At 41.1% G+C, this 25,481-nt stretch overlaps 3 protein-coding genes across 3 annotated transcripts; all 3 read right to left on the reverse strand.

The window, feature by feature from the left end:
- Window positions 1-1,778: 1,778 nt before the first annotated feature.
- Window positions 1,779-8,822, reverse strand: LOC121612832 (sodium- and chloride-dependent neutral and basic amino acid transporter B(0+)-like). The gene is made up of 15 exons (XM_041945972.1): window positions 8,769-8,822; window positions 7,254-7,398; window positions 7,030-7,161; window positions 6,306-6,467; window positions 5,928-6,042; window positions 5,706-5,838; window positions 5,279-5,419; window positions 4,066-4,201; window positions 3,795-3,887; window positions 3,582-3,707; window positions 3,343-3,461; window positions 3,151-3,250; window positions 2,375-2,484; window positions 2,023-2,190; window positions 1,779-1,892 (listed from the first exon to the last, which is right to left on the reverse strand). The coding sequence occupies exons 1-15, from the start codon at window positions 8,820-8,822 to the stop codon at window positions 1,779-1,781; spliced, it is 1,848 nt and encodes a 615-aa protein (XP_041801906.1).
- Window positions 8,823-11,831: 3,009 nt separating this feature from the next.
- slc6a14 (solute carrier family 6 member 14) lies at window positions 11,832-17,803 on the reverse strand. The gene is made up of 15 exons (XM_041952421.1): window positions 17,733-17,803; window positions 16,914-17,058; window positions 16,682-16,813; window positions 16,396-16,557; window positions 16,108-16,222; window positions 15,886-16,018; window positions 14,458-14,598; window positions 14,222-14,357; window positions 14,032-14,124; window positions 13,825-13,950; window positions 13,610-13,728; window positions 13,394-13,493; window positions 13,188-13,297; window positions 12,701-12,868; window positions 11,832-12,565 (listed from the first exon to the last, which is right to left on the reverse strand). The coding sequence occupies exons 1-15, from the start codon at window positions 17,796-17,798 to the stop codon at window positions 12,410-12,412; spliced, it is 1,902 nt and encodes a 633-aa protein (XP_041808355.1). The 5' UTR covers window positions 17,799-17,803; the 3' UTR covers window positions 11,832-12,409.
- Window positions 17,804-21,597: 3,794 nt separating this feature from the next.
- fmoda (fibromodulin a) lies at window positions 21,598-24,652 on the reverse strand. Its single transcript, XM_041960148.1, has 5 exons — window positions 24,281-24,652; window positions 22,832-22,954; window positions 22,585-22,725; window positions 22,238-22,505; window positions 21,598-21,749 (listed from the first exon to the last, which is right to left on the reverse strand). Exons 1-5 carry the CDS (start codon window positions 24,644-24,646, stop codon window positions 21,598-21,600), a joined length of 1,050 nt encoding a protein of 349 aa, XP_041816082.1. The 5' UTR covers window positions 24,647-24,652.
- Window positions 24,653-25,481: the final 829 nt, after the last annotated feature.

Below are 25,481 nucleotides of genomic sequence, written 5' to 3' on the forward strand. Positions count from 1 at the left end.
GACTGAGAGAAGGTCGACAACACACCTGACCACATACAGTATTCTCACTAAAACATGTGGACACACCACCACTTTGGATGCAATCTTTTTCATGATTGCTATAATTAGTCCACATAAACACTGTCCAAATGTTTTGTCCCTATTTATTACTACATCAAATAAAATCAGGAATCAGGAATCAGGAATCATTTATTGTCATCACACAAGTTTCCAAGTGCAACGAAATTCTGTTCAGTTACACCGTCCCAGAGGACACAATGGCACAAAAGACAGTACAAATAATTGACATGGGAAGACAGGGACAGGAGAACCACGATGCAACCAGCAGGGCGGCGCCTCGCTTACTAGATGAAAAACAAATGAAAACAGGAGGGGAGGGAGAGGAGAGAGAAAAAAAAAGACTAATCTCAGACTGCGCCCATTGGGGGGGGCACAGTGTGGGCTTGGTAAAAAAAAAAAACACCTCAGCACAAGCAACATTTAAGACATCATAACAAGACTGTAACACCTGCACATGTGGGTGGGGGAAGGAAGTTCGGGGGGGTCACAGCACAGTCGCCCAGTCATATTAATCATAAATCACTGAAATACTGTCATACTTGCATATTCCTAGCTTCTCACATATGTAACAGTTGCAGTTCTCTCTGTGAATGTGCAGGACCTTAAATTGTGAATAATAGAACGTTTCGATTGGTTTGTAATACAATAAGACATGATCACAGTTTTAACGCAGGAGGAACGATGTTCCTACTCATCATGCAGCACACTGTAGTTCATTATCACAGTGGTAGTTATCAAAGCACACCAGCACCACCAGCTTTAGTCAGTTCAGTCAGAGACAAAACCAGGTTTACAATTCATGCCTTCACACGCAATAAAGAAGTTATTATTATTTCAGTGAGTGTAAAGTTTTGTGTTCTCTCCTCCTGATGTGACACGCAGATTTCTGTAATGTAGCATTCTTTTGTCTTAGGCAAGTGGGGCATTTGACATTGTAAATAATCAGCTTGTTTTTGGAACAGGGGAGCGATACATTACCCATTACCACATATTACAAGGCAGAGTCAAACTGGAGTGGTTAGAGATAAAAGCGAGAAGCTAAATGGGGTTAGACGTACATGGTCAATACTACTTATATTTAATTTCAAGAAAAAGATCTGTCATTAAAAGAACACAATGTGTAGTCTCTAGAATTTGGACTTCTTTGTGCTTGAAAACCACCAGATGGAAAATCCTCTTTAAAGAGAGATAAGAGAAGAAGAGAAGGCCTTCATCACACCAGACAGGCAAAGAATCAGAAAAAAGGTTTAAAAGCAAACTACAATTACCTGTTGATATGTAGAAAGAGTCTGAAAACTAACAGCTCGAACTTAAAGCCTTCAAACAATTAAAGACATTTGGTGAGGGTACATTGAGAAGATAAATAATCTAACACCATTCAGGTGTTCTGTGGAGGAATTCTAAGCACTTCAAACCTCAAGCAACAGACATCTGGTGTCATAAAGCTGAAATTATCCATTAGGTGTGTTGGTATGTATGAGGTAGTTGTCCTGAAACCCAGACAAACAACTTAACACAAACCTCTCATTATAGCAGTGGTTAATAGTAAGACATTCACTGATAATAGCAGGGCGTTGAGGTGGCTCTAAAGGAAACTAATGTGGAAGTCAGTCTGCTTTTCATAGCCACAGATTATACTATATATGGGTGTTAATTTTCGACTACAGCCAACTGACACATGTTTATGTCTGAAAATATGTAAAGCTTTGAGCTTATATTTACATTTGGTTATCACTTCTTAACACTGCTCTTTTCCGGCTGTAGCGTTCTCCTCGATGGACTTCCAGGTAGGGATGCCATTCCTCAGAGGGAGAACACAGGGACTTCAGACCCTGTAGAAATTATGGTACAGTCAGGATCACAAATATGAGTCCACACTTAAGATATCACTGCCTGAATTTTACAAAAGAAATCTCAGCCTATTTTAAATACTTCCTGATTTATACAAGACAACATACACACCTTCCAGAGATTTCCCTCTATTCTGATCATCCTATACAGAATGACAAGAGGGATCCAGATGATGATGAACACAAGGATGCACCAGCCCAGAGCCAAGCCCCACACCGGGTAAAGGATGTCTCCATAGACTGGAGGCACAAAGGTTATGAGAGACCAGCCCAGGACCACCTATAAAAAAAAAAATAAATTCAATGCAGTTGTCCAGATCACCTCCAAAACAAACTAAAACATCCAGGCTTTATTCATACAGAGCCTGCAAACAGTGCAACATGTGAAGTGTGTGTCTGTGAGTGTCTGTTAAAGATTGTATTTCTGCGGTACGACATAAAGGAAAAGAACAAGAGGTACTCACCAGAATGATGACCGGGCTGATGAAGAACCAACATGCTTTCCAACACAGCCAGAAGCAAAAACTCTTTTTTCCAATCATCATCTCAATGTCTTTCTGAAGACGGCTTCCTCCTGTAATGCGTGAGAACAACATGCACAGCTCAGGTCAGTCGAGAGCCGTTTCACTGCTGCTGCTGATGAGTTAATCAGTCAACGGCGAGTCAAGCTGTCAGCTACACTTTTAGCCACAGAGGATCACTGTAGAATTGATAGAGGTGAAATCGATCTTTGGCTATCTGGATTATTTTATTGACCATTTCCCGAGAGAAGAAAATAGCATATTGTGTAAGTTGGCTATCATTTGCTGATGCTAAAGAGATTAATCTGGTGATGTTACATATTTGACTAATATCAAGAAATGGGGCGGCTGTTGCTCTGGAGGTAGAGCGGATCAAACCACTTACCCTGTGATCAGCAGGTGACACTGAGCCCAGAAAAGCTGACAAAATCCATGAAAAGACCAAAAATCAACAATGCTAGCATGCTAATATCCTAAACTAAATTGACAACCATATACAAATATTTCATCTGCTCAACATCAGCATGTTAACATTGTCTTTAGGCACATGTTGGTGCATGATTTGCCTCGCCCTTAACTAACTCTGGGAACTTTGCTGACACTGACTGTGACATACACATAGTGACTTACATTCAGTAAGTACAACCAAACCAATGGATTAACATGTGAAGGTTAGTTCAACACTTTTACATATCACCATAGCTGTCATTTATATTTACCATAGATGAAGACGAAGCCAATGATCTCAAAGAGAGCCAAAAACAGCAGCACCATGCTAGTCGCAAAGTGGTCGATTAGTGTCACCCAGTATATTCCTGCCTTTTCCAGACAGACACACACACACATGGCAGGTAAGCAGGGCAATAATATCAGGCAGTAGTAATAAAGTCATGTCAGCAGATCTGCAGTACCCTTGTGACGCATGGCAGGCCCAGGAGGTAGGTCATGCAACATGTCGCTACAGTCAATAAAGCGCGTTTGGAGTTGGAGACTTCAGGTAAGAAATCACACAGGCAGGTGATGATCACCTCTAATGACAAGAAGAGAGATTGTGTCAGAAAAAGGTGATTTAGAGCAGGTTACGTGGGATCCAGATGTATGCCAGTTAGTGAGTTTTGAGAGCGGGGGCGCTGGTAAAAGACAATCTCACCTAATTGTGTGAACAGAGAGTCCAGGCCAACTATGAAAAACATGAAAAAAAACAGGATAGACCAGAGAGTGGAAATGGGAAGCCGAGACAAAGCGTCGGGGTACGCCATGAATGCCAGGCCAAATCCTGCACACAGATTGAGAAACAAAGCATAAGAGAACATACAGCAGCTTTTTGACATTTTAAAGGCGAGCAGTATACGAGGTGTCTGACCTTCCTTCACCACTGTTCCAACAGGCTGTCCATAGATGTAAGCCATATGACCCAGAATTGAAAAGATGGCAATGCCTGCAAACAAACTGGTACCTAGGAGGAGGGAAAAACGAAGCCAATCTACCATGAGAAGGCCTCCTTTATATATATATATGTATATATATATATATATATATATATATATATAACAAGCTCCCCTAGCAGCTTATATCTAGTGAGACAAATAAGCTTGATTTGAAATAGTGCTTCGACTGAAATGGTGTTTCCCTACCATGGTTACAGCAGGCTATGACCGCTGAGTCCAGGAAGATGTTGTTGTTGAACTTGCTATAGGAAGCAAGAGTTAGAACTCCACCCGAAGCAAGGGATAGGGAAAAAAACGTCTGAGTTGCTGCATCCTTCCAGACCTAAAAACACACCAACATTTTTCAAAAGAATCACGCATGACACATTTTGCAAACCTAGCTCTCTTTTTAGCCATGCTAGTGGCGTGTGTCCAAATGCAGTGTTGGTCTAGTCCAGGGGTCGGCAACCCGTGGCTCCGGAGCCGCATGTGGCTCTTTCATCCCTCTGATGCGGCTCCTGAAAATAATTAATGAGTAAAATGAATTTTATTTTAGTTTGTTCATTTTGAAACAAACATCGTGCACGCCTCACAGATGACAGTTGATGATCCTCTGTGCCGATGCAGCCCTGATGTGCAGACGCTGTGCGCTGAGGTTGAGGAGCAGAAATCACAATAACCACGTTTGATTAATATTTTAATTGCCTATTATTTTGCATATATTAGTATTTTTTCATTGCTCAGTGAAATAGTCCTTTTATTATTCAGGTTGACAGCTGACTGCACGCGCCAGTAAAAGACTAATGGCACGCAGAGAGAGGACGCCATTTTTGGTTTGTTGCCGGTGGAGAGTGGTTTTCATAAATACAAGAAGGACTCAAATAGAGGTTGAGTGTTTTACTTGAAAGTAAAGGCAAAAAACGTTATATGCAGTGTTATTTGATTTTAAATGTCAAAGGGTTTTGTGGCTCCCAGTGTTTTCTTTACTGTGGGAAACGGGTCCAAATGGCTCTTTGAGTGGTAAAGGTTGCCGACCCCTGGTCTAGTCCAACATTTTGGTTCATGAAATGCCGCGCACGCGTTCATGGTTCCCTGACTTTTTCTCCAGCGCTACCATGAAATTCACAGCTATTGGATGCATGAAATCCATGTCAAAAAGGTTAATTTTTCCAGTACTTTGATTCATGATGAAATACTTTACAAATTATTGACTGTCCCATCAACCTCAGCTTGAGATATATATGATTAGCAAGATCTTGAATACACATGTATGCATATGGTAAACGTTATACCTGCGAGCATGTTAGCATGCTGACATTAGCATTAGCTCAGAGCACAACTGTGACTCACAGAGGCCAGTGAGGCAGTAGGCTCTTAAGGTCTTTGTCTCGTGTTGTAACTGGGATGGATGGGTTCTTACCTGTGCTTCACCCAGTTTAGTCCAGTTGGATTGGGAACCAATGTAAAACTCTAACCCATCTCTAGCTCCCTCTAGTGTCACACCTCTGATCAGCAGGATCAGGATCGCCACATAAGGAAATATAGCTGTGAAATACATAACCTGCAGAGACAAAAGCCATAAATTCATATGCTGAGTGTGTGAGCTGATCACAGAGTAAGTGCCTTCATTTAAAAGAGATGTAAATGTGCAATATGCAGGAGAGGAAAAACTTGTCTTCTGCTATGAATATGGGTGCACCATCGCTATTCCTGATCATCATGAATGCATGGACCATGGCATGTATGCTCCAAGACAGCATCAAATCCTTGTTGTGATGTTCTGGAGGGAGAAGCTGATCGTCACAAACTGTGGACTCGGACTTGCTGTGAGGTGGGCGTTGACTTACTTTGCCTGATATCTTGATGCCTCTGATGAGCGCTGCAGCAGCAAGCATGGTGCTCAGCAGCAGACAGAGGGCCAAGTGCCAAACTACTGGTCCTGTTTCATCCAGACCACTGGATCTCTGCAGAGCCACGCGACTAAGGAGGAGAGACATCTTACTGTACAGCCACAGCAGTTTGACTCGGGTGTGTATTTGTGTTTGTTTGCATGAGTGTGTGATTCTTACTCCCAGTACTGCTCACTGGGGCTCTGCACTGGAACTGTGATCGTGTCGGATGAAGGACAAGTGCTGTTTTCCTGAGTCCAGTTGGCCACTAAAACACCACTTACATTGCAATACACTGGAAAAGGAAGACAGAGGACCAGTGAATGATGGGTCTATAATAACATCATATCTCGAGATGCATTGTCTATATTACATTGTGGTGCTTGATACTGATAAAAGATGCTTAACTAAATAGGTTTCTACAATCTTTTTCAAATTTACCAAATTATGCTATTCCAGTTCAGTTAAGTCGGTTAAAACTGGACATGAAACTAAGGTCAGGAGTGACAGGCTTGATCAACATGTCTTCACAAGTAAAGGTGATGAGTGGAAAAGCACCTATCGGCGTGTCGCTGCAGTTACTGTCAGACCAACTGAAGCAGCTGGACCACGGCAGAGGAGACTGGAAGGAGGCGAACATGTAGTACAGGCTGTAGGCGACGATGATGTTATAGTAAATTGATTCTATTGCAGTCACCATAACCATGGCAATGCCAACACCTGGAAAAGACAATAGATTATAATGCACTTAGAATCACTCTTACAGAAATATTCAAGTACACGACCCCTCATCCCTTAAGATTTAGTTTAATGACGAATATTACTGAAATTGCAATTGTGCTAAGTCCATCACTTATTTCACCAATTATTAATATTGATTGAGATCAAAATTTGACATTGAACTTCATTAGGTCTTGTGATCTCATGTTACATTTAAAGATAAAAAAAATTAAACCAAGCAATCATTGTTTCATCACAAGTCTTTTATCAATCAAAATAACCAAACTTTCTGGTTCCAGGTTTTCAAATGTGTCTCACTGCTGCTACAATTTTCCAAATTAATTGAACTGAATTGGAAAAATATAAATAAATGAACCAACAACAAAAATAGCTGAAATTTGCAGCCCTTTTGACAATAATTCTGTAATGTTTTAGGAATATCTCTCACACTTAGATTTTACTTTCAAACTAATAGATGAACAGCATTTTCCTGTTTACCAACAGCCACAATGGGCCACGCTCATTATCTCGGTCTTCAGCATGGGGGGTCTTTCAGGCTTACCCTGCAGTATCGGCACTGCTCTCCACACATTTATTGGACCTTGGCTGCAAAACTGGCCGAAGGCGCTTTCCAGGACGAATAGAGGAATCCCACACAAAATCAACATCAGGAAATAGGGAATGAGAAAGGCACCTGCTCACAAGGATAAACGCTTTCGTCACGTTCATAATACTTACAACAGTGCTAGATAAGTGACTTTCTAAACACTGATGCTTAATAGTTACCCCCTCCATTCTTGTAGGCTAGATATGGAAATCTCCAGATATTTCCCAGGCCAATAGCATATCCAATCATAGTGAGCATGTACTCGGTCTTGTTGGCCCAGTTTCCCCGTTTATGATTCTCATCACCAGCCTGGGTGTGAGAGTCCTGCTCAAAACAGAGTTAGAAATAAAGCTTTCTAACTTGTTAGGTATGATCTACAGTACAAATTCACTTAATAAACAATAAATGATGCATGCAATATAAGAATCACTCTAAACCATTGTACTAACTTTATATAGTTTATCTTATGCTGTCTACCATCATCAGTTTTAACAGCAGCTAATTTCACTGGTAACCAGTGAGATCCACTGCTGCAGCGTGTGGTTGGAGTGATCTCCTGCTGATTCTCAGACCTCTGTGGTCCACAGCGGTAAACCTTTTTCACAGCAGACATTTTAACTTGTAGTTGCAGGGGGAAAAAAATGTTTTGTTACAAAGCCGACTGCAAAATTAAACTACCCAACAGAATACAGAAGTACAGCTGAAACAATTTGTTAGTTGACTGACATTACAGAATTATTTGGCAACTCTTTCTAAAATTAGGTCATTTTTCATGTGAAAGTAATTTCCTGACTCCAGCTTCACTCATGTGAGGACTTTCAGCTTTTTCTTTCAATTATCTTGCTTTATTTTTTTGGACTGTTGATTGGACTGTTGTGCAGGTGTTGCCTTGAACTGTGGTTGATTGTGACGGTATTTCTCACTATTTTCAGAATTTTTACAAATCGACTAATCATCAAGGAAATAGCGCAGATTAACTCATATTCATTAGCTGCAGTCTAACTTGTATAGTTTAGAATGAGCTCCACCTCAACCAACTAGATCAGTGAAATCCTGTTAATGCATGAGCAAAAATAGTGAAAGATGATCGTAAAACTGTCACAGAGGTCATTTCTCTGCATCGAGTAGACTACTTTACGTATATTTTCCTGATTATACTTACATACTTTTACTCAACTGAGCAGTAACATTTTAAATGCAGGACATTTACTTGGAATTGAGTATTTTTACACTTTCACTATAGTACTTTCACTTTAGTAGACCTAAAGGCTCTGAATACTGTCAGTCATGTTGAATAAGGGTGGGGGAGTTCAGTGAGTTAAGCAAATGTTAGAGAAGTTGAAAACGTTCCCCAGGGGCAAAAATGTCCACAGTTATCCTTCGCAATAATGTTTTTTAAGGTTTCCTAATAGCAAAGAGTTGGAGTTGGAGCAAAAGTTACTTTTGACGAATGACAAACTATCCTAATGTTCTCATATTAATTTTGGTGGTATGCTATATGGGAATAGCAGTCTGTAACACTGCTGTATATGAAGTATGCTTCACTCTATTTGCTTTTGTTATTTGTTACAAATTTAACCATCTGCTGTACATGAAAATGAGGCTACGACCTCTGTTAAACATTGCGAAAAACAAATGTTCATTAATTTGTTAAATATATATATTAATTCAGTAAGAGATGTCTAAAATCCTACCTGATCAACATGAGCAGTAGGACCGTTGGAAATGTCCACGCCATTTTTCCGCATTTGTTTCATCTGCTTCTGATGGTCTGCCGAAGAAAATTCAAATGACTCAAAAAAAAAAAAAAAAAAACCTCAAGTCACACAAAACCAACTTCCCTGCCAAAGATCTGCGTCAGTGACACAGGCTGGCTTTGGTCTGGAGATGAACCTACCTACAGTCTGCATGCACAGTCTGTGTTTGACAGTTTAAGGCGTGAAGGTTTAATGTAATCCAAACAAAGGCAGCTTTCCTCTGATATTATTTCAGCAGGTCACCTCTCAATTACATCAGCAACTGTCTCTATTGTTTATATGAATAAGGGTCAATAAGCCTGTATGAGCTGACTTGTAAGTGTGTGGTTTAACTGAATACTTCATAGTTAGTGTTTTATGTCTGAATAAGTTTTCTGCCTTGGCTGCACTGTTCACAAACTATAATACAAAAGAAACAACAACCAAAAGCTACAGTGAATTACACATTTAAAAATGAATCATTTAGGACGTCTCAGCTCACTGCACCTCCACCTCTGTCTTATCTTTTATTTCTGACATATTACAGCTCTCAGTCAAACTATGCCCAATATGTATACAGCTAATTCCTCATCAAGGAAGAGCTACCTTTGGTGTAATTCTGTTGCTTCTCTCGTCTCTCAGATGTCTTTTCGTCTTAATTCTGTTTGGTTACTGATGAACTAATAATGACATTTGTGTTTGGTGCGAACCTCACTAAGGTTAAAGGAATAGTTCAGCATTTGGGGGCATTTTGTTGCAGAGTGTTCGATGAAAAGAGTCAAGTAAACACCACTCATGTGTCTGACTGTATGATAAACATGAAGCTAGCATACCTTAGCCTCACTTTGACAGTTCATTCATTTTGACACTTTTTTGTGATATAATGCTTTACTTAGTGAGCTTTGGGTGGTGGTGTGTAGATTTTGTTACAGCAGAGCTGTTGTGCAAGTCTTATTTTAATTAGAACAAACATATCTTTGACAAAAATGAAATATTGTATATTTTCAGAGAGATGTACCTTATTGGTTCCACAGAAAGAGAACGTCAAACATCAGCTGGTAACTACCTCACCGTCGAGCTGAAGTGCCATCAGACAAGGTGGATGTGATCTGTGGGTTGGGCATGAAAATATAACGAAACTGATAGAAAACGCATGTATTTAAACATGTGGCAAACATTTTCATGACATTGTGAAAAACATATGTGTTACAGCTGGGAAGAGAGCCATTCAAAGATACTTTTATGGAGAGAAAAAGGAACAAAATACTCACGTTTTCCACGTGAACTTTTAATTCTATAAGCCACTGTTTGTTTTTCCACTTCTTACAATAAGCCCACAGGGGGGACCATTCACATGTAGAAAGCATTAACAAACCAAAAAGTGATCTCAGGCTTAATTTAATAAACACACTTAACCAATAGTGCAATTAAAAGTGTGTTATCAAAATTAACATATCTGAATAAACCACTGTGACGTCGGGTGACTGCTCAATCACTGAAAGATGTGACGATGTGACCACAAACACACAAACGTGACGATGACACAACCAGTAACACAGACACAGACATGGAACTCCTGCACAAGCCTGTCGCCAACAGCTCATTACTGCACCTCAGCTATTATTCATCACGCACATGCGACAAGCAGACAGACGCTGTCATTTGCTCTTACAGCTAAAATGAGTCTGTTAGTTTAAACAAATGCAAGTTCGCTGTGCACACACACTGACATGTTCCTTTGCAATGTTAAACCTTTGTACACATGAATTGTCACATCAGTAAACACTATGTAAACACTATGTCTCACTCGCACACACAGCTTGATACTATAGGTTTATCAAATTTTACAGCTTTTGCTGGAACTGGGACTGCTCGCTCTTTTTAGTCTAATCTACTTGAAATTATGAGGACATGACAGTAAATCACACAAAATGAGAAGGAAGACACAATAAACTTTACTTCCTTTGCGGCCTACGATGAGCAGGCAGCAGTCATAATAAAAAAGATACAACCAATCAATCAATAAGTGCAACTAGTTTGCCTGGATTATGATGAAGTTTTGGCTCTGGTAATGTTTCTATCTGTGGGAACAGATAAGCGAGTCAGTCAGTACTAACAAAAGTCATATGGGTTGTCCTAAAGGGGTCCATTTTTGGTTCAGTCCTTTTAATGAGTTGAGCTATTTTTGCTATTTTGGGTTGTAACATTGGAAACAAAGCCAGTTCCCACTGCTTTGTAAAGGCTGTCTTTATGATATCACAGACCAGAATATGCCAGAAAATGTTATGAGGAATGGACTTTCCTGGCTACTCCTTTATCTTTCAGTTCCCTCTGCTCCTGGAGCCAAACACATCTGTAACAGCCAGAACATCTGGTTTGACACACACCATCACACGCTTCCAGATGAAGCTATGAACTTGTTATAATGAGAGATGTTTCTAGTATTTAGTCTAGCCTCATTGATATAAACATAGTGTACAAAATATTGGAAACACCTCTCTGTATAATGCAAAACAATTCAACAGAAGCACAATGACCTGCAGAAAGGCCAGAATATTGAATGAACACTCATCTGAAACAACTGGCTGCATCTATTGCAGGGCGGTTATTTAAGACTGGGTGAATTTTAGGTAAGTGTAGTCAATAAATTGGCAGTTGATTGGCAGTATATGCCATTAGTTTGGTCTCTAATACTGTGTATGACTTTAGCGCCCCCTGGTGGTATTGTTGAAAAGCAAGAGTGTTGCAAACAGCAATGCAATTTGTTGAAATACTCATCCAGGTAACAAGACGAGCTTGAAATGTTTAAGATGGCAGATGGATTGTGTAATACAAGACTCTGCCACTGTCTATGTGAGACAGTCATTTCTCATCTGCATAACTGTGGCATTTGAACCAGCTTGACATCTACTGTTTTTTGTTGGCTCATCCATCCTACATTACTAATTAGTCAAAATAATTCTATCACATATTAGAGATGCAGAAAGACATTATTTATTGTAGAATATCAGTTGAGGAACAGAGGATGTACAGCAGTTAAGTGGTAGAAAAGACAACACTCTCTACTGAAGAGTAAACAAAGACAGTCAAATAAATAAAAAGTCCATGAAAAGTAAACTGTAAGAACCACGAGAATCAAAAGCCCCACTCAGCAACATTTTGATATATACATGACAGCACTGCTAATATTGGTCTAAGTAGCTTTCAGCATCTTTTAACTCACTGGTCACTGGTCTGTGTGGCCGAGCCTGAAATTGCTCTGCTCCATTTACTGTAAACCAAGGACCTCACACGAGTTTGCTGTATGCTGCCTGGCCCAGGAGGAAACGGTGGACAGCAGATGACAGCGTGGCTGGTGGAGGCAGTACACTGAGATACTTTTCCCTTCAGTAATAACCAAAGCACAGCTAAAACAAAAGTCAGTGTCAGACTTGACATTCAGCAGGTGGGACACTGAGTTTGTATTCGAGTCATTCTCTGCCTCCTGGAGGTAAAAAAAACACTCAGTGCAACTTAAACTTTCTGTACAAGGTGTTCACACACACAACACTGTTTCACTGAGGTGAAGAAAATGCCAGGTAAACACACAGAAACACACGTCAGAGCCACGAGCTAGTGATCACATTTACATTCAGTTCTGGTTTGTGTCTGTGCTTCATCCTGTGGCGGCAGCGTTCGTCTGAGTAGCGTTCTCCTCGGTGGACGTCCAGGTAGGGATGCCATTCCTCAGAGGGAGAGCACAGTGACTTCAGACGCTGTGGAAAGTTAGAAATTGGCATCATTTTTTTCACTTCTTTGAATTCGTGGGGGAAAAAAACTCAAACTGTGCTTTGAAAAATGTAGAGTGGTGTTTTGAACCAGCATATTTGACCAGTTTTCATAACGCACACCTTCCAGGGGTTTCCCTCTGCTCTGATCAGCTTGTACACGGCGGTGACAGGGATCCAGAGGAGGATAAAGACAGTCATGCACCAGCCCAGAGCCAAGCCCCAGTCTGGGAACTGGACTGCCCCGTAGGAGGGTGGCGTGAACGTCATCAGAGACCAGACCAGGATCACCTAGACAAGCATATCAGCCGGTTTCATTCATCAAAGATGATCTGAACTAATGTGTGTAGAGTATCTGTGTGAAAAGGGTTTTTATTTGCTCAAACACATACATAGAGACCTTAAATACAAACAGGAAATCTAAATTTAAGTGGAATACTTTCAGAATTTCAGATTTCATTTCTTTATTCCGTGTTTGACGTCCAACAATTCTTGCTTAAAGCGATGGCCCACATGCATGTAGGTTCATCTAAAGGCAGCTGCTGCTGAACATGCGATTAATGCATCGTGAGTTTTTTGCTTCAGGGGCATTGCGTGAGGTTGTGCTTACCACAATGATGCAGGGACTGAGGAAGAACCAACATGCTCTCCACCACAGCCAGAAAGCGAAGCTCTTATTTCCAAGCATCATCTCAATATCTTTAATAAAACGGTTCCCTCCTGGAAAGCACGAGAAGAATAAACACACACACACACACACAGCTGGAAGGCTCGCTGTCATCTTTATATGCACATAGTTCCAATCATCATAGTTACCATATATGTAGCAGACACCAATGATCTCCAAGAGAGCCAAAAATAGCAGCACCCAGCTGGCAACAAACTGGTCGATTAGAGTCACCCAGTATATTCCTGCCTATTCCACACACACACACACACACACACACACACACAGAGACACACATACAAGCTGAGTAGGCTTGCTAGGCCTCTGGGGAACAGGAACATAAATTGACATTAAGGCAGGCTTACCCTTGTGACACATGGCAGGCCCAGGAGGTAGAGGATGGAACTTGTTGTTAGAGTCAATAAAGCATGTTTGGATTTGAAGATTTTGGGGAAGGCGTCGAGCAGGCAGGTGGTGATCACCTCTGAAGACGACAAGAAATCCATCATGATGCATGAATCTATCGCAACAGCAACGGTCTGACAGCTATGAACATACGGATGCCATCTGGGGATCTCACCTATTCCTGCAAACTGTGAGTCCAGACCAACAGTCAAAAGCATGAAGAAGAACAAAATGGACCACAGAGGGGAAATAGGAAGCTTAGACAGAGCATCTGGATATGCAATGAATGCCAGGCCAAATCCTGCACAAAGACAAAGAAACAAAACATTGGAGGCGTTCCACATTTTTATTTATTGGTGCCCACATGGTGTGTCTGTCTGACCTTCCTTCACCACTTCTCCAACAGGCATTTTGTAGATGTGAGCCATGTGACCCAAAATTGAAAATATGGCAAAGCCTGCCAACACACTCGTACCTTGGAAAGGATGAAAACACAGGTAGATCAATGAGAAAAACATATCAATTATCTAAACTTTCTTTAAATAATGCTGTTACAGTAGCTGTGCTCCTACCAGCATTAGTAAGTGTTACAATAAATGAGTCCTTGAACACGTTGTTGTGGAAGTTGTTGTAGGAAGCAAGAGTCATGACTCCACCCCAGCCGATCGACAGAGAATAGAAGGTCTGAGTTGCTGCATCTTTCCACACCTAAAAAGCCCACAGTCAATCAAAAGAGAGCTTTATTGCATTTATTTTTTTTCCAACTTATGTGGTTCTTGCAGTCAAACTGGGGTAGTTGGGTTCTTACCTGGGCCTCTGTCAGTTTGGTCAAATTGGATTGGGAGCCAATGTAAAACTCTATCCCATCTCTAGCTCCCTCTAGTGTCACACCTCTGATCAGCAGGATCAGAATCACCACATAAGGAAACGTAGCTGTGAAATACACAACCTGGAGAGGCAAAAGCCAAGAGTTACAACTGTGAGAAAAGTAATACATACATTTGTTGCATAAATGCATTTCTTGTTGCTGCTGGGACCTTCAAGCAAAAATTGTAAAACCAATCAGGGCCTACACATGTAAATGCATTTGCACTATTACAGTTAACATGTGCCTGTTCCTTTTCCTCTCTGCATCAAGCATTCACACACAACTCTCATAGAATGAAGAGAAGAATGAATACACTCACATGTTTGTATGCTAAATATGTAGCTGCAGGTGCTGCTGGTTAGCTTAGCTTAGCACTAAGACTGGAAAAAGAGGGAAACAGTTAGCCTGGTTCTGTCCAAAAGTAACAATATCCAACTATCCGCAATTCTAAAGTATCTTTGTTTAATCTGGACAAAAACCAAACTGTAAGAATCACAATTACCTACTGATGTTGTTGCTTATTGCTTGTCCGGGACCAGTAGCCTAAAGGCAAACTGTCATTTTTACACTGCAAACCTTTTTGCATACATGGTGCATAAATTAGTGAGCTATAGAGGTGCTGGTAGGTGGATTTCACTACCTTTGGACAAAGCCAGGCTGTGTTACCTTTTTTCGAGTCTTTCTGCTAAGCTAAGCTAATATCTGCTGGCTCCAGCTAAATTTTTTGCCATGCTAGTGGCATGGCGTGATGGATGGCAATGTCGGTCTGGTGGTTGGTCCCAACCTGTACTTTAGTCCAGACTGAAATATCTCAACAACTATTCCCCATTATGATTGCCATGAAATTTGGTACGGATGTCGATGGTACCCAGCAGCGGATGAATCCTAATGTCTTTGATGTAGCCTACTTTGTGGTCAGTGCAGCAAATTGCGAGTATGGTAACATACTAAACTAAAAAAGTAAACATGGCAAACAGTATATGTGCTAAGAATCTGCATGTTAGCATTGTGAACATGTTAGCACACTGATGCTAGCCAGGCTGTAGACTCTTTGTCTTGTTATCTGTCATTAACATTATCTAAATCTAAACAGTGGACACTCTTCATTGTTTCATGGCAGCTAAGAGTCAGATATGTTGAAAGTTCCATGCTTTTCAGTTCTTGAACAATGAACTACATTGATTGCAGGTCTATGGATCGAGTTGCTTTTGACGGGTGAGTCAGAGGTTTGCTTCTTTTGTACAGAAAATCCTTTAGACAAAAAGGTCGGACGTTTGGCTGCTGACTTTTGCAGTGGTCTTGAAATATGCATCAGCCTTGAAGCTGCACTGTGGACAAGGACTTGCTGTGAGGTGGGTGTTGACTTACTTTGCCTGATGACTTGATGCCTCTGATGAGCGCTGCAGCAACAAGCATGGAGCTCAGCAGCAGACAGAGGGCCAAGTGCCAAACAACTGGTCCTGTTTCATCCAGACCACTGGATCTCTGCAGAGCCACGCGACTGAGGAGGAGAGACATCTGACTGTACAGCCACAGCAGTTCGACTCTGGTGTGTATTTGTGTTTGTTTGCATGAGTGTGCGGTTCTTACTCCCAATACTGCTCACTGGGGCTCTGCACTGGAACTGCGATCGTGTCGGATGAAGAACAAGTGCTGTTTTCCTGAGTCCAGTTGGCCACTAAAACACCACTTACATTGCAATACACTGGAAGAGTAAAACATATTGGTCTATATAGTGAGTACGTACAAGCATTGATTTCCAAGAATGGAATTTGATTTGTCTCAGTTTCTCCAGAACATTCAGATATTGTCACCCTGTTAACTTTATTTTTTTGATCAACACCACTTCACAAGAACTGGAGATGAAAAAAAAAACACCTGTGGGCGTGTCGCTGCAGTTACTGTCAGCCCAGCTGAAGCAGCTGGCCCACGGCAGAGGAGACTGGAAAGAGGCAAACATGTAGTACAGGCTGTAGGCGATGATGACGTTATAGTAAATTGATACTATCAGAGTCACCAAAACCATGGCAATGCCAACACCTGGACAGGTAGAGAGAGAGAGGTTATAAAGCACGTTTTACAAAATATCCTTATAAAGCTCCCTCATGTTTGACATCTTCACCTTTGGATGTAACTGCTCTTTAAACTTTAAAGGTAGTCTTACCCTGCAGGATTGGCACTGATCTCCATATGTTGATTGGACCTTGGCTGCAAAACTGGCCGAAAGCGCTTTCCAGGAAGAAAAGAGGAATTCCGGTCACCACCAACATCACAAAGTAGGGAATAAGAAAGGCACCTGCTCAAAATGACAGATTGGGCGGTACAGGAATAAACATTAACAGTGGCGCTATCATATAAGATTTCCAACACTAATGGATCAGACACCAAATACGTACCCCCTCCATTCTTGTAGGCCAAATATGGAAATCTCCAGATATTTCCCAATCCAACAGCATAGCCGATCGTAGAGAGGATGTACTCCTTTTTGCTGGCCCAGTTCCCACGCTCAGTGTTCTCATCACCATCATCCACATGTGGGTCCTGCTCATTGAAAAGTTTCAAAACTTCTTAAAGTGGCATAAGCTTTAAAATTTCTCAGATTTTGTGTGTTGTACTTGGAACAGGTTAGAAGCAATGCACATTTATGCAACGCTAGACAATAATATGCAGCAAAAATATGCACATATCAGTGTTTCACAGCTGAGTGCTTTATGGTCTGGTTGGAGTGGACTGCAGTCTGGTCCACAACAGTGAGTTATTACTCCTAACTACCACAAGGAATACAATACAAAACCTATTCCAATGGACACTGGGAACATTTTCAATCATTTGCACTTTTGCATCACATTAACATTTGATTGTGGTAGGTTCTGCAAGTAAAGCATCAGTTTAGTCCTCAAGAAGAAAACAAAGGGACACTGGCTGCATCAGCCCTCCAAGAACGTTTCACTCATGTGTCCGCTTAAATGGAGCATTTAATGGAGCATTATGTTTAACTGAGATTTTGTTTTGCCCTCCAGCTGTAGCAGTACATCATACAAAACACACTTTTTAAATGTATTACAATAAAAATAAATTTACAAGCAATATGTTTTGTGTTCCTTTGTAATTTTTTATTGGATTGTTTCAGAATTACAGGCAAGCACTGAATTCCTCACTCTTCTTCAATGTAAACTATGCAGTGAAAATCAGGTAAAACAGGTTTGCAGTCCTACCTGGTCGACAACAGCGGGATTTCTGAAAATTAAATCCTTGAAACTGTTCCAGTCGTAGTCCCTCATGTCCTTTCACCTGGTTGTCAAAGGTCTGTGTAAGTAATTCAAATCACTCAGGTAAGTCTGTTTTAAAGTGCCCCACCCCTCCGACAGACATGGCAGTGCTGTTTTCCAACCAATCACCTGTCCGAATCCTCCCCCACAACACCACAGAGCTGGTTGTGTGTGTGTGCAATTAATCTTATTTTTTATTTATTTATTTTTTTACTGGAATCCTGATTTAATGCACATTAATGAAGTAAATTTCTCTCTTGATTAGATTAATGACTCGGAAACCCCACTCAATCTGACATAGAGCTGGTTTGTGTTGCTTTATTCGGTTTCTAATATTTCCTACAGTGCTCATTTCCGCTGAACCATATCATAAAACATATCATTTGTCAAAAATAGACCTGCACTATATATCACTCCTCACCTCAGACTGTGTGTAATAGCATAATTTTTCCCTGTATCAATAAATAGGCAAAAGAGTGGAGCTGTGACTATGGTGTGTGTGTGTGTGTGTGTGTGTGTGTGTGTGACTCAGGTGAGTGACTCTACACCTGTAACCATGTCTTAACAACTACTCCACAAAGCCACTCCTGTGCCTGGTGATGGATATGTCTCATTTTGGTCAGTGACATCTGCACATAATCACTGCCCTGTTAGCACGCGCACATCTGTGTCACCCATAATCACAACACGATGATGTGACCACAACCATGTCTGATGACACGATTGCTGACACAAAGGGATAAATGATAAAGTCTTGCACCACCCATTGATCCACGTATGGTAATAATCAGAGATCAACACACACACACACACACACACACACACACACACACACACACACACACACATCCCCAAACTCCCCAGTGTGTTGAATTAATAACTTTCTTATATGATATAAGGTATTTATGAGTACATTGTGCCCTAATGCTTTTTAACAAAATTGATATGGCCATTTAAGTTGATACGGTGAACCGGCACACATCCCGCGGAGTGAAAGTCCACTATTCACTGTCCTTTCACCTATTATTGATTATGGCCACTTTACCCAATGACCATGATTTTAAAAAGGCTTTACCACCTAACGAGTTAATGATCTTTATTTCAGTGGTAATACCTCAGTTGAGGTATTTTACATCTCATTCAACAGCAGTGAATAGTTATCATCAGTAGAATAATAGTGCAATTTCACGATTGTATTGTACATGTGCCTGTGTGCACATTTGCCTGTAACTCTTAAACCTGTTTACATGCCTTTACGAGTGCCTTGGGTCAAAAGGTCAAGAAATTCTAGTTATTGGGTGTCTTATTTGTTATTGTGAGTCTTAGTTTGTCAGAAAACTACCATATTTGACAAAAACATGCTCTGTTTAGGATGTTGTGGATTTAAGGGGTGGGATTTGTGGGATGTCCTGAGTTTTGACACCCCAGCTTGGCTCTCACATGTAAATTAGTTACAGTGCAGGAACAGCAAGTGAGTCATATGTTTGCAGCACCCTGCTTGATCATGATGAAAATTTCTCGTGTAATCCTCTTTCGATGACAGAGTTGAGGCAGTCAACAGGAGTCCAACGAATGCAGCAAAAATATGTTATGGCAGCTTTATCCAAAGCATTTTTACTTCATCTGTTTCCTGCAAGTGATCAGATCTTCATTATAGAGGAGACATGTCCTAGTCATATTTTGCTATGGCTGTCCGGTAGCTTTTCATGTTCTGTGAAATCCTCTTGATTTCAAGCAGTCTACTGGTTCAAACACACACCTGTAAGCCAGAAAGGATGTGCTCTGATACAGGACACGCATTATGTGCAATCACTGACTTTCTCTTGATGCATCAAATTGAAAGACATATAAAATAGGCTTGTATGTTTTTGGTTGCATGAATAGTATTATGAGTTTTAGCTGACCTCTCGGCAGTTACACAGACAGGGCGTGGGTATATCTCTGCTCAGTGTGCTCATTGTGCCTGTGTGTAATGTACTCTGCTTGAAGCTCGTTTGGTTCCTGGTCAGTGACGTGTGGCCACAACCTAGCCGCTTTGAACCAATAATATACATTAGTTGTAATGACGGTATGTGCTGGTGTGGCCACAGATTACAGAACATAATGACAGAGAAAAATATTATAAATATAGACATCCCGAGTCCTCTGACTATGCCACCACTAGCCAGCTGACACACAGAGGGTTCAGTCCTGGTGTGACAGCTCATCAGAGTTAGACAAACACACAGACACAAATCAATCTCCAAACATCCTGGTTGACCTTAGATGGAAGGTAATGAGAAGCCAGAGTATTTCAAAACGCAGGTGTGTGTTTGTCAGTCAGTAATATACTTTTAAATTTGTGTGGTATCTGTAAGAGATTCTTGCCATTTAGAAATATTTATATCAGCCCCCACAGTGTCAAAGTTTACAGTTAATTCAAAATAGAACAACAGGCTTTTGAGGCTTTTCCTTTTTTCTTTTGGTTCATTGACCATATAAACCAGTTTGTGCTAATATCCTCCTAAGATTTTGTAAACATACCATCAATTTCAGTGTTTTGACTCATTCGATAATTTGAAGAGGATTCACCCTCAGGAGTCCAAAAAGTCAACCATCTTGAATTAAACTTGGATGTTGAGCAGGAAGTCCTAAAATTTCTCATTTCAAAACCTGTCAGGTAATAAGTGCATGTGTGAGTGAGCGTCTGCATGTGTGAGATAGCGTCTAGACTGGCCTTAATTCAAGAGATAGCTGATGTATTTGCATCAGGTCTGTGTGAACAAAAGCTGACTCCAACCTTCATCCATAAAATCACTGAATCAAACCCACATCGCACACATACACACAAAGACAGTAAGACACAGGGCATTACAAATACTGGATGTACTACAAAAAGACAACAAGTACAGCTGTCTTTCTAAAAATCCTAACTGTTATTTATTCTGCTATAGGCTCATAAACATAAACCCTTAGCCAGTATGATAACTAACTCATGCAATGCATACAGTAACTCAAGAATCATAATTCATACACCCCAAGGCCTCTGTGTGTGTGATTTGCTACAGCACAGAATGGAGTTATTTTTCACACAGTACATAGATATCTATTTATGTCTCAAAGGAAAGTTAATTTCATTGTGACAAAAGGGGATGTACAGAAACAAGCGGTCACAGTGTAAGATATCACTTTGGGTAAGGGACTCAGAGAGGAGAAGAAAATATTGTCATGCTTCTACGCCAGCTAATGGTTTGAAATTAAAAAAAAACACATCATACATGTTTTTATCATCCATTTATCAGACAAAACAATGGAAGGCATGTTTTGTGGGATGATAGAGAGGAAGAAATAGTGAAATAAAGACAGCTAAAAAACACTGATGGCAATGATCATTGATCCTCACAGCAACATATAAGGAGGATCAGGGGCAGATCATTTTCAGTACACAAAAGGAAACAGCATATGTGGTATCTTATTAGGCTTATACACTGTATTTCGTGGCAAAGGGCTCATTCAATTCTATTCAATCACATAGAACCAGACTTGACCATTTGTCCAGATTTGAGAAACTCATCATCTTTAAAGATTAACTTGTTTATATTTACAGAGAAAATTTCCAGTGAAATGTGAAACCACAGTCATGTAAACAACCACAATCACTGTGATGCAAATAATGGATATTACAGTACAAACTGGTGTCACCTGCTGTCGATATTAAATCATATCATCGCCCCTGCTGTGCATTGGTTTTGCACATGTCACACTGTTGGTGCGTGCTGTAAACTGAGCTGCGTTTGTGAGCGGAGTGCCACACATCGAACCACACACACAGTTAGACGTCAATGGTGGAAGCCTGGCGCAAGCAGAGGGATGACTCTGAAGGGATGTCCTGGCGACTGATCTCATTCCCATCCAGACGCAGAGTCCGCAGGTTGGAGAAGTTGGTCACATCCATAACGCTGCAGAAACTACCCAAAGTGAACTCTGGACAGACAGATGGACATGTGGTAAAGAATTTACTGTACACATACAGCAACACTGCACACTACTCCTGTAGGCAAAACTACTCCAAACGTCCAACCTCTCAGCACCTGGCCTACATATCAGTAAGGAAAATGAAACTGCTGATTGATTTAACATGACATATTCATTTGATTGAGATTATCCTGCAGCAAACAACTGTCAGATCGTGATTCAAATGCTAAATGCTAAATCCTGATTTGTGTATGGAAGCATGTGACATCACCTTAATACAGCTGAGCCCCTTCCACTTCAAACCAATGAGAGGAGCACATACAGACTCATGTGAAATGTCAAAATGATGTTTGCTGCTGTATATAGAACCTCACTGTTCGAAAGAAGCTGATTGAAAAAAAAGTTTTCAGGTCCCTTAATTAGTTTTTTAAATAGCTTTTTGAAGTTTTCTAAAAAAGATGTGCACACAAATAGAATACAACATGAATGAATTTTACCTTTGATCTGGTTGGCTTGCAGATAAAGATGCTGTAGTGTGGTGCTCACTGGGGGGATTCTCTCCAGTTTATTGAAGCTCAGGTCCAGCTCCACCAGCCCAGTCACATTGAAGGTGTTGGGAGGAATGCCCTTGTCTGTTAGCTGGTTGTGGGCCATCCTGACATACTGCAGCTGAGTGAAATGGCCCAGGAAGCTCTCTGGTAGAGAATCAATGGAGTTGGAGTCCAGGTAGAGTTGGTGCAGCTCTTGTGGGAGTGCCTCTGGGACCTGGGACCAAATATTGTGGGAGGACTGAAGATGATCCCTTCACTTAATGGGACATTTACAAACAGACACATACTGTTACCTTTGTCAACTTGTTGCCGCTGATGTCCAGCAGTGTGAGGGATGTCAGGGCTTTCAGTGATGTACCCATGTCTGTGAGAGCATTGTCATGGAGATACAGTATAGTGAGGTTGTCCATTCCCTCCAGGTCTGCAGGTGTTATCTAGGCAACAGTAGAATAATTTTAAGATCTAATGTCTTTGATGTCGAAACAGTTAACGAGAGCAGAGAGGGGCTCTGCATGATTATCAAACTATGCAACACATTACCTTTTCAATCTTGTTGTGGTTTATTCTCAGGTCTCGCAGGGTACGAGGGAGGTTTGAAGGAATGCTGGTCAGATTGTTGTGTTGCAGGTATAAACGCTCTAGTCCCGCCAACTTCAGAAATGCCTACAACAACGATATGGACAATGAACAGTGTTACTATCAAAAGAAATAGAAAAAGGTCTTTGGAGAAAATTTAGAACTGCCAGCGTGTCAGCATCTGTGGCTGATTCACAGCAGCTGGCAGGCTGAGCACCAGCAGTGGAATAAGAGACAAAGTAGATGAACTTGTGCTGCAGCTTCAGGTCATGGGCAATGTGCTGTTAGCACTGATACTAAAGAATAAGGAACACACCAGCATCCTGAGTGACATTTGCAGTGATGTTTAATGTGCTGCAACTGACCAACTAGCTGTCTAACTTCTAAATCTAAACTGATGCTTTTGTCCACTAAATGTTTGTTTGGTCGCTCAGTCATATTCAAGAAAGAGACACTACAGGAGAAGCTAATGTGAGTTGCTTGTGTCTGGAGCTCTTATGTTGTGTAGCAAGCTGCTGTCTGGCTGTTAGTCAGTGGCCATGTTTGAAATAACTCCCTAGTTCTCTCATTCACTACTCCCTGTATAACTGACATTCAATAGTGTAATCAACAGTGAGCATTGCAATGTGGGATTCTTGGCAGAAACTAGTGAGCATGTCATTGCGTGCTCAAAAAACACCTGTTTGGAACATCCCACAGATAAACGGGCTAAAGGACCAGTGTGTAGAATGTAGGGGGATTTAGTGGCGATGTTGTTATGTTTTAGTGCAGAATCACCTGAAAATAAGAATTGTGGCCCAAGAGAGCACCTGACATGCCACCGTAGGGGAGGGCCAGGTGAGGGGTATTCTGTTGGTTGTAATCTGTGACCTCACTGCTAGATGCCACTAAAGCCTACACACTGGACGTTTAATCGTCAAGTGACAGTATCATAATTGTGTATGAAAGGAGCATCCTGGAAAGGCTCAGTGGTTCACAAGCAAGGATGGAGCGAGGTTCACCACTTTGTGAACACATGATTGTATTAAGGATGTTACTACATGGACTTGGGAACACTTTGTGACACAGTTGTGTGTAAACAAAGTTCATTTGCAAATGATTGCAAACAGTAAGTATATATATATATATATATATATATATATATATATTACTGAGTTACTGAGCAGATATGTGTGCTGTAGCAGAGAAAAAAAAAACGTTATTTAATTTCAGCTGGACTAAGCTAAGAACCACATGTTCACATACATAAACCTTTTGTTAACTCACATGTGCAGCAATAAAACAATTTTTCCTTCGTAATTACACCATCTGCCACCTGCCAGACATCTGACAACCATTTAGACCAGCATGTCTATTTCATGCCCTGAGCTCACATGTGTGGCTCTGTCTGACTGAGACCAGATGTATGTTTACCTTCTTGCCAATGGCGTGAGATGTCAGCTGGTTGTGATGCATCATGAGCCACACCAGACTGGTTGCATTGGCAAGAGCTGAGTCGGGCACAGCTGTGATGGCATTGTTTTGGAGGTACACGTATTTCACGTAGGAGGGGATGGTTGGCATAGCTGTCAGGCCCCGCCCATCACAGTACATGGCGACCGGGAAGGAGGGGGGGCAGTCACACTCATCTGGACATGCCCCTCCTGTGGTGTCTGCCTGCAGGGAGCCATAATAGTATCCTTGGCTCTGCCGACTGTACAGCCAGGCAAAGGGGTCCCGTCCATGGGAGAGAGAGAGTGGAAGCAGGGCAGACAAGAGGAAGACAATCACCACACGCATGGTCACAGTCACACAAATCTTCACTGTAATCTAGCAGAGACAAAGACAGAGAGACAAGGCCATGATGGACAAACTGGAAATAAAGAAATTCACAAACAGAATATTTCATGAAAGGGCTTATACTGACTGATATTAAAAGAAAATCACATAAATATGGAACAGAGTAAACTGATTGTAAAAATGTGATCTTGTGCTGACCCTCTCTGTCCACGAAGGATTTGCAGATCCAAATAGAATAATAAAATGTTCCTTAAGCCACCAAAAAGACAAATACTAAAAAAAACCGAACTTCTCTCACACCCTTAGAGAACAAGATGTTTTTGTTCAAGAATATTTTTCCTGAACTCAAACCGACCCTCACTGTTATCATGTTGAGGTTACAGAGGTAGTCAAAGGTGCAGTGCAGCCACTGACTTTGCTTTGGAAATATGACTGCCTGCAGAGGGGTACATTCTTAGGGGTCTTAATCCACAGGGAATCCAGAGAGGAAGCATTTAAAAAAAGAAAAGCCTGGCCATGAATGCCAGCTTTGTTAATGGTTTTACCATTGCCCCAAAACTGTGGGAAAATATCCAATAATTCCCCTCTGACAGGCAGAAGGAAAAAAAAGCTCAGACAAAAATATGACTCCATCATCATGTGTTTATTCGTCTCCTATTAGGTTTCATAGAAAAAAAATGTTCACACACATGCATCTACATACAAACACACACACACACCTACCTGATCAGAGAGACTGGCCCTCCTTGTCCCCTCTTTCTCTCAGAGTGTGCTCAGGACTGGAGGGGACTCTGACAAATACTTTGTAAAAAAAAAAAACCTTCTTCCCCTCCCT

This window comes from Chelmon rostratus, chromosome 2 (assembly GCF_017976325.1).
Source record: "Chelmon rostratus isolate fCheRos1 chromosome 2, fCheRos1.pri, whole genome shotgun sequence".
NCBI classification, from domain to species: Eukaryota; Metazoa; Chordata; class Actinopteri; order Chaetodontiformes; family Chaetodontidae; genus Chelmon; species Chelmon rostratus.

Bases quoted from the DNA above. Each gene is read 5' to 3' on its own strand.
- LOC121612832 (XM_041945972.1), bottom strand. From the start codon at position 8,822: ATGCGGAAAAATGGCGTGGACATTTCCAACGGTCCTACTGCTCATGTT. The intron at 7,162-7,253 runs GTAACTATTAAG...CCTTGTGAGCAG, and splicing joins AGCCTACAAGAATGGAGGGG to GTGCCTTTCTCATTCCCTAT. The intron at 5,420-5,705 runs GTAAGTCAACGC...TTGTCTCTGCAG, and splicing joins GCATCAAGATATCAGGCAAA to GTTATGTATTTCACAGCTAT.
- slc6a14 (XM_041952421.1), bottom strand. From the start codon at position 17,798: ATGAGGGACTACGACTGGAACAGTTTCAAGGATTTAATTTTCAGAAAT. The intron at 16,558-16,681 runs GTAAGACTACCT...CTACCTGTCCAG, and splicing joins ATCAGTGCCAATCCTGCAGG to GTGTTGGCATTGCCATGGTT. The intron at 16,223-16,395 runs GTGTTTTTTTTT...TTACTCTTCCAG, and splicing joins CTGCAGCGACACGCCCACAG to TGTATTGCAATGTAAGTGGT.
- fmoda (XM_041960148.1), bottom strand. From the start codon at position 24,646: ATGCGTGTGGTGATTGTCTTCCTCTTGTCTGCCCTGCTTCCACTCTCT. The intron at 22,955-24,280 runs GTAAACATACAT...TCGTTGTTGTAG, and splicing joins CTCACGCCATTGGCAAGAAG to GCATTTCTGAAGTTGGCGGG. The intron at 22,726-22,831 runs GTAATGTGTTGC...ACTGTTGCCTAG, and splicing joins ACCACAACAAGATTGAAAAG to ATAACACCTGCAGACCTGGA.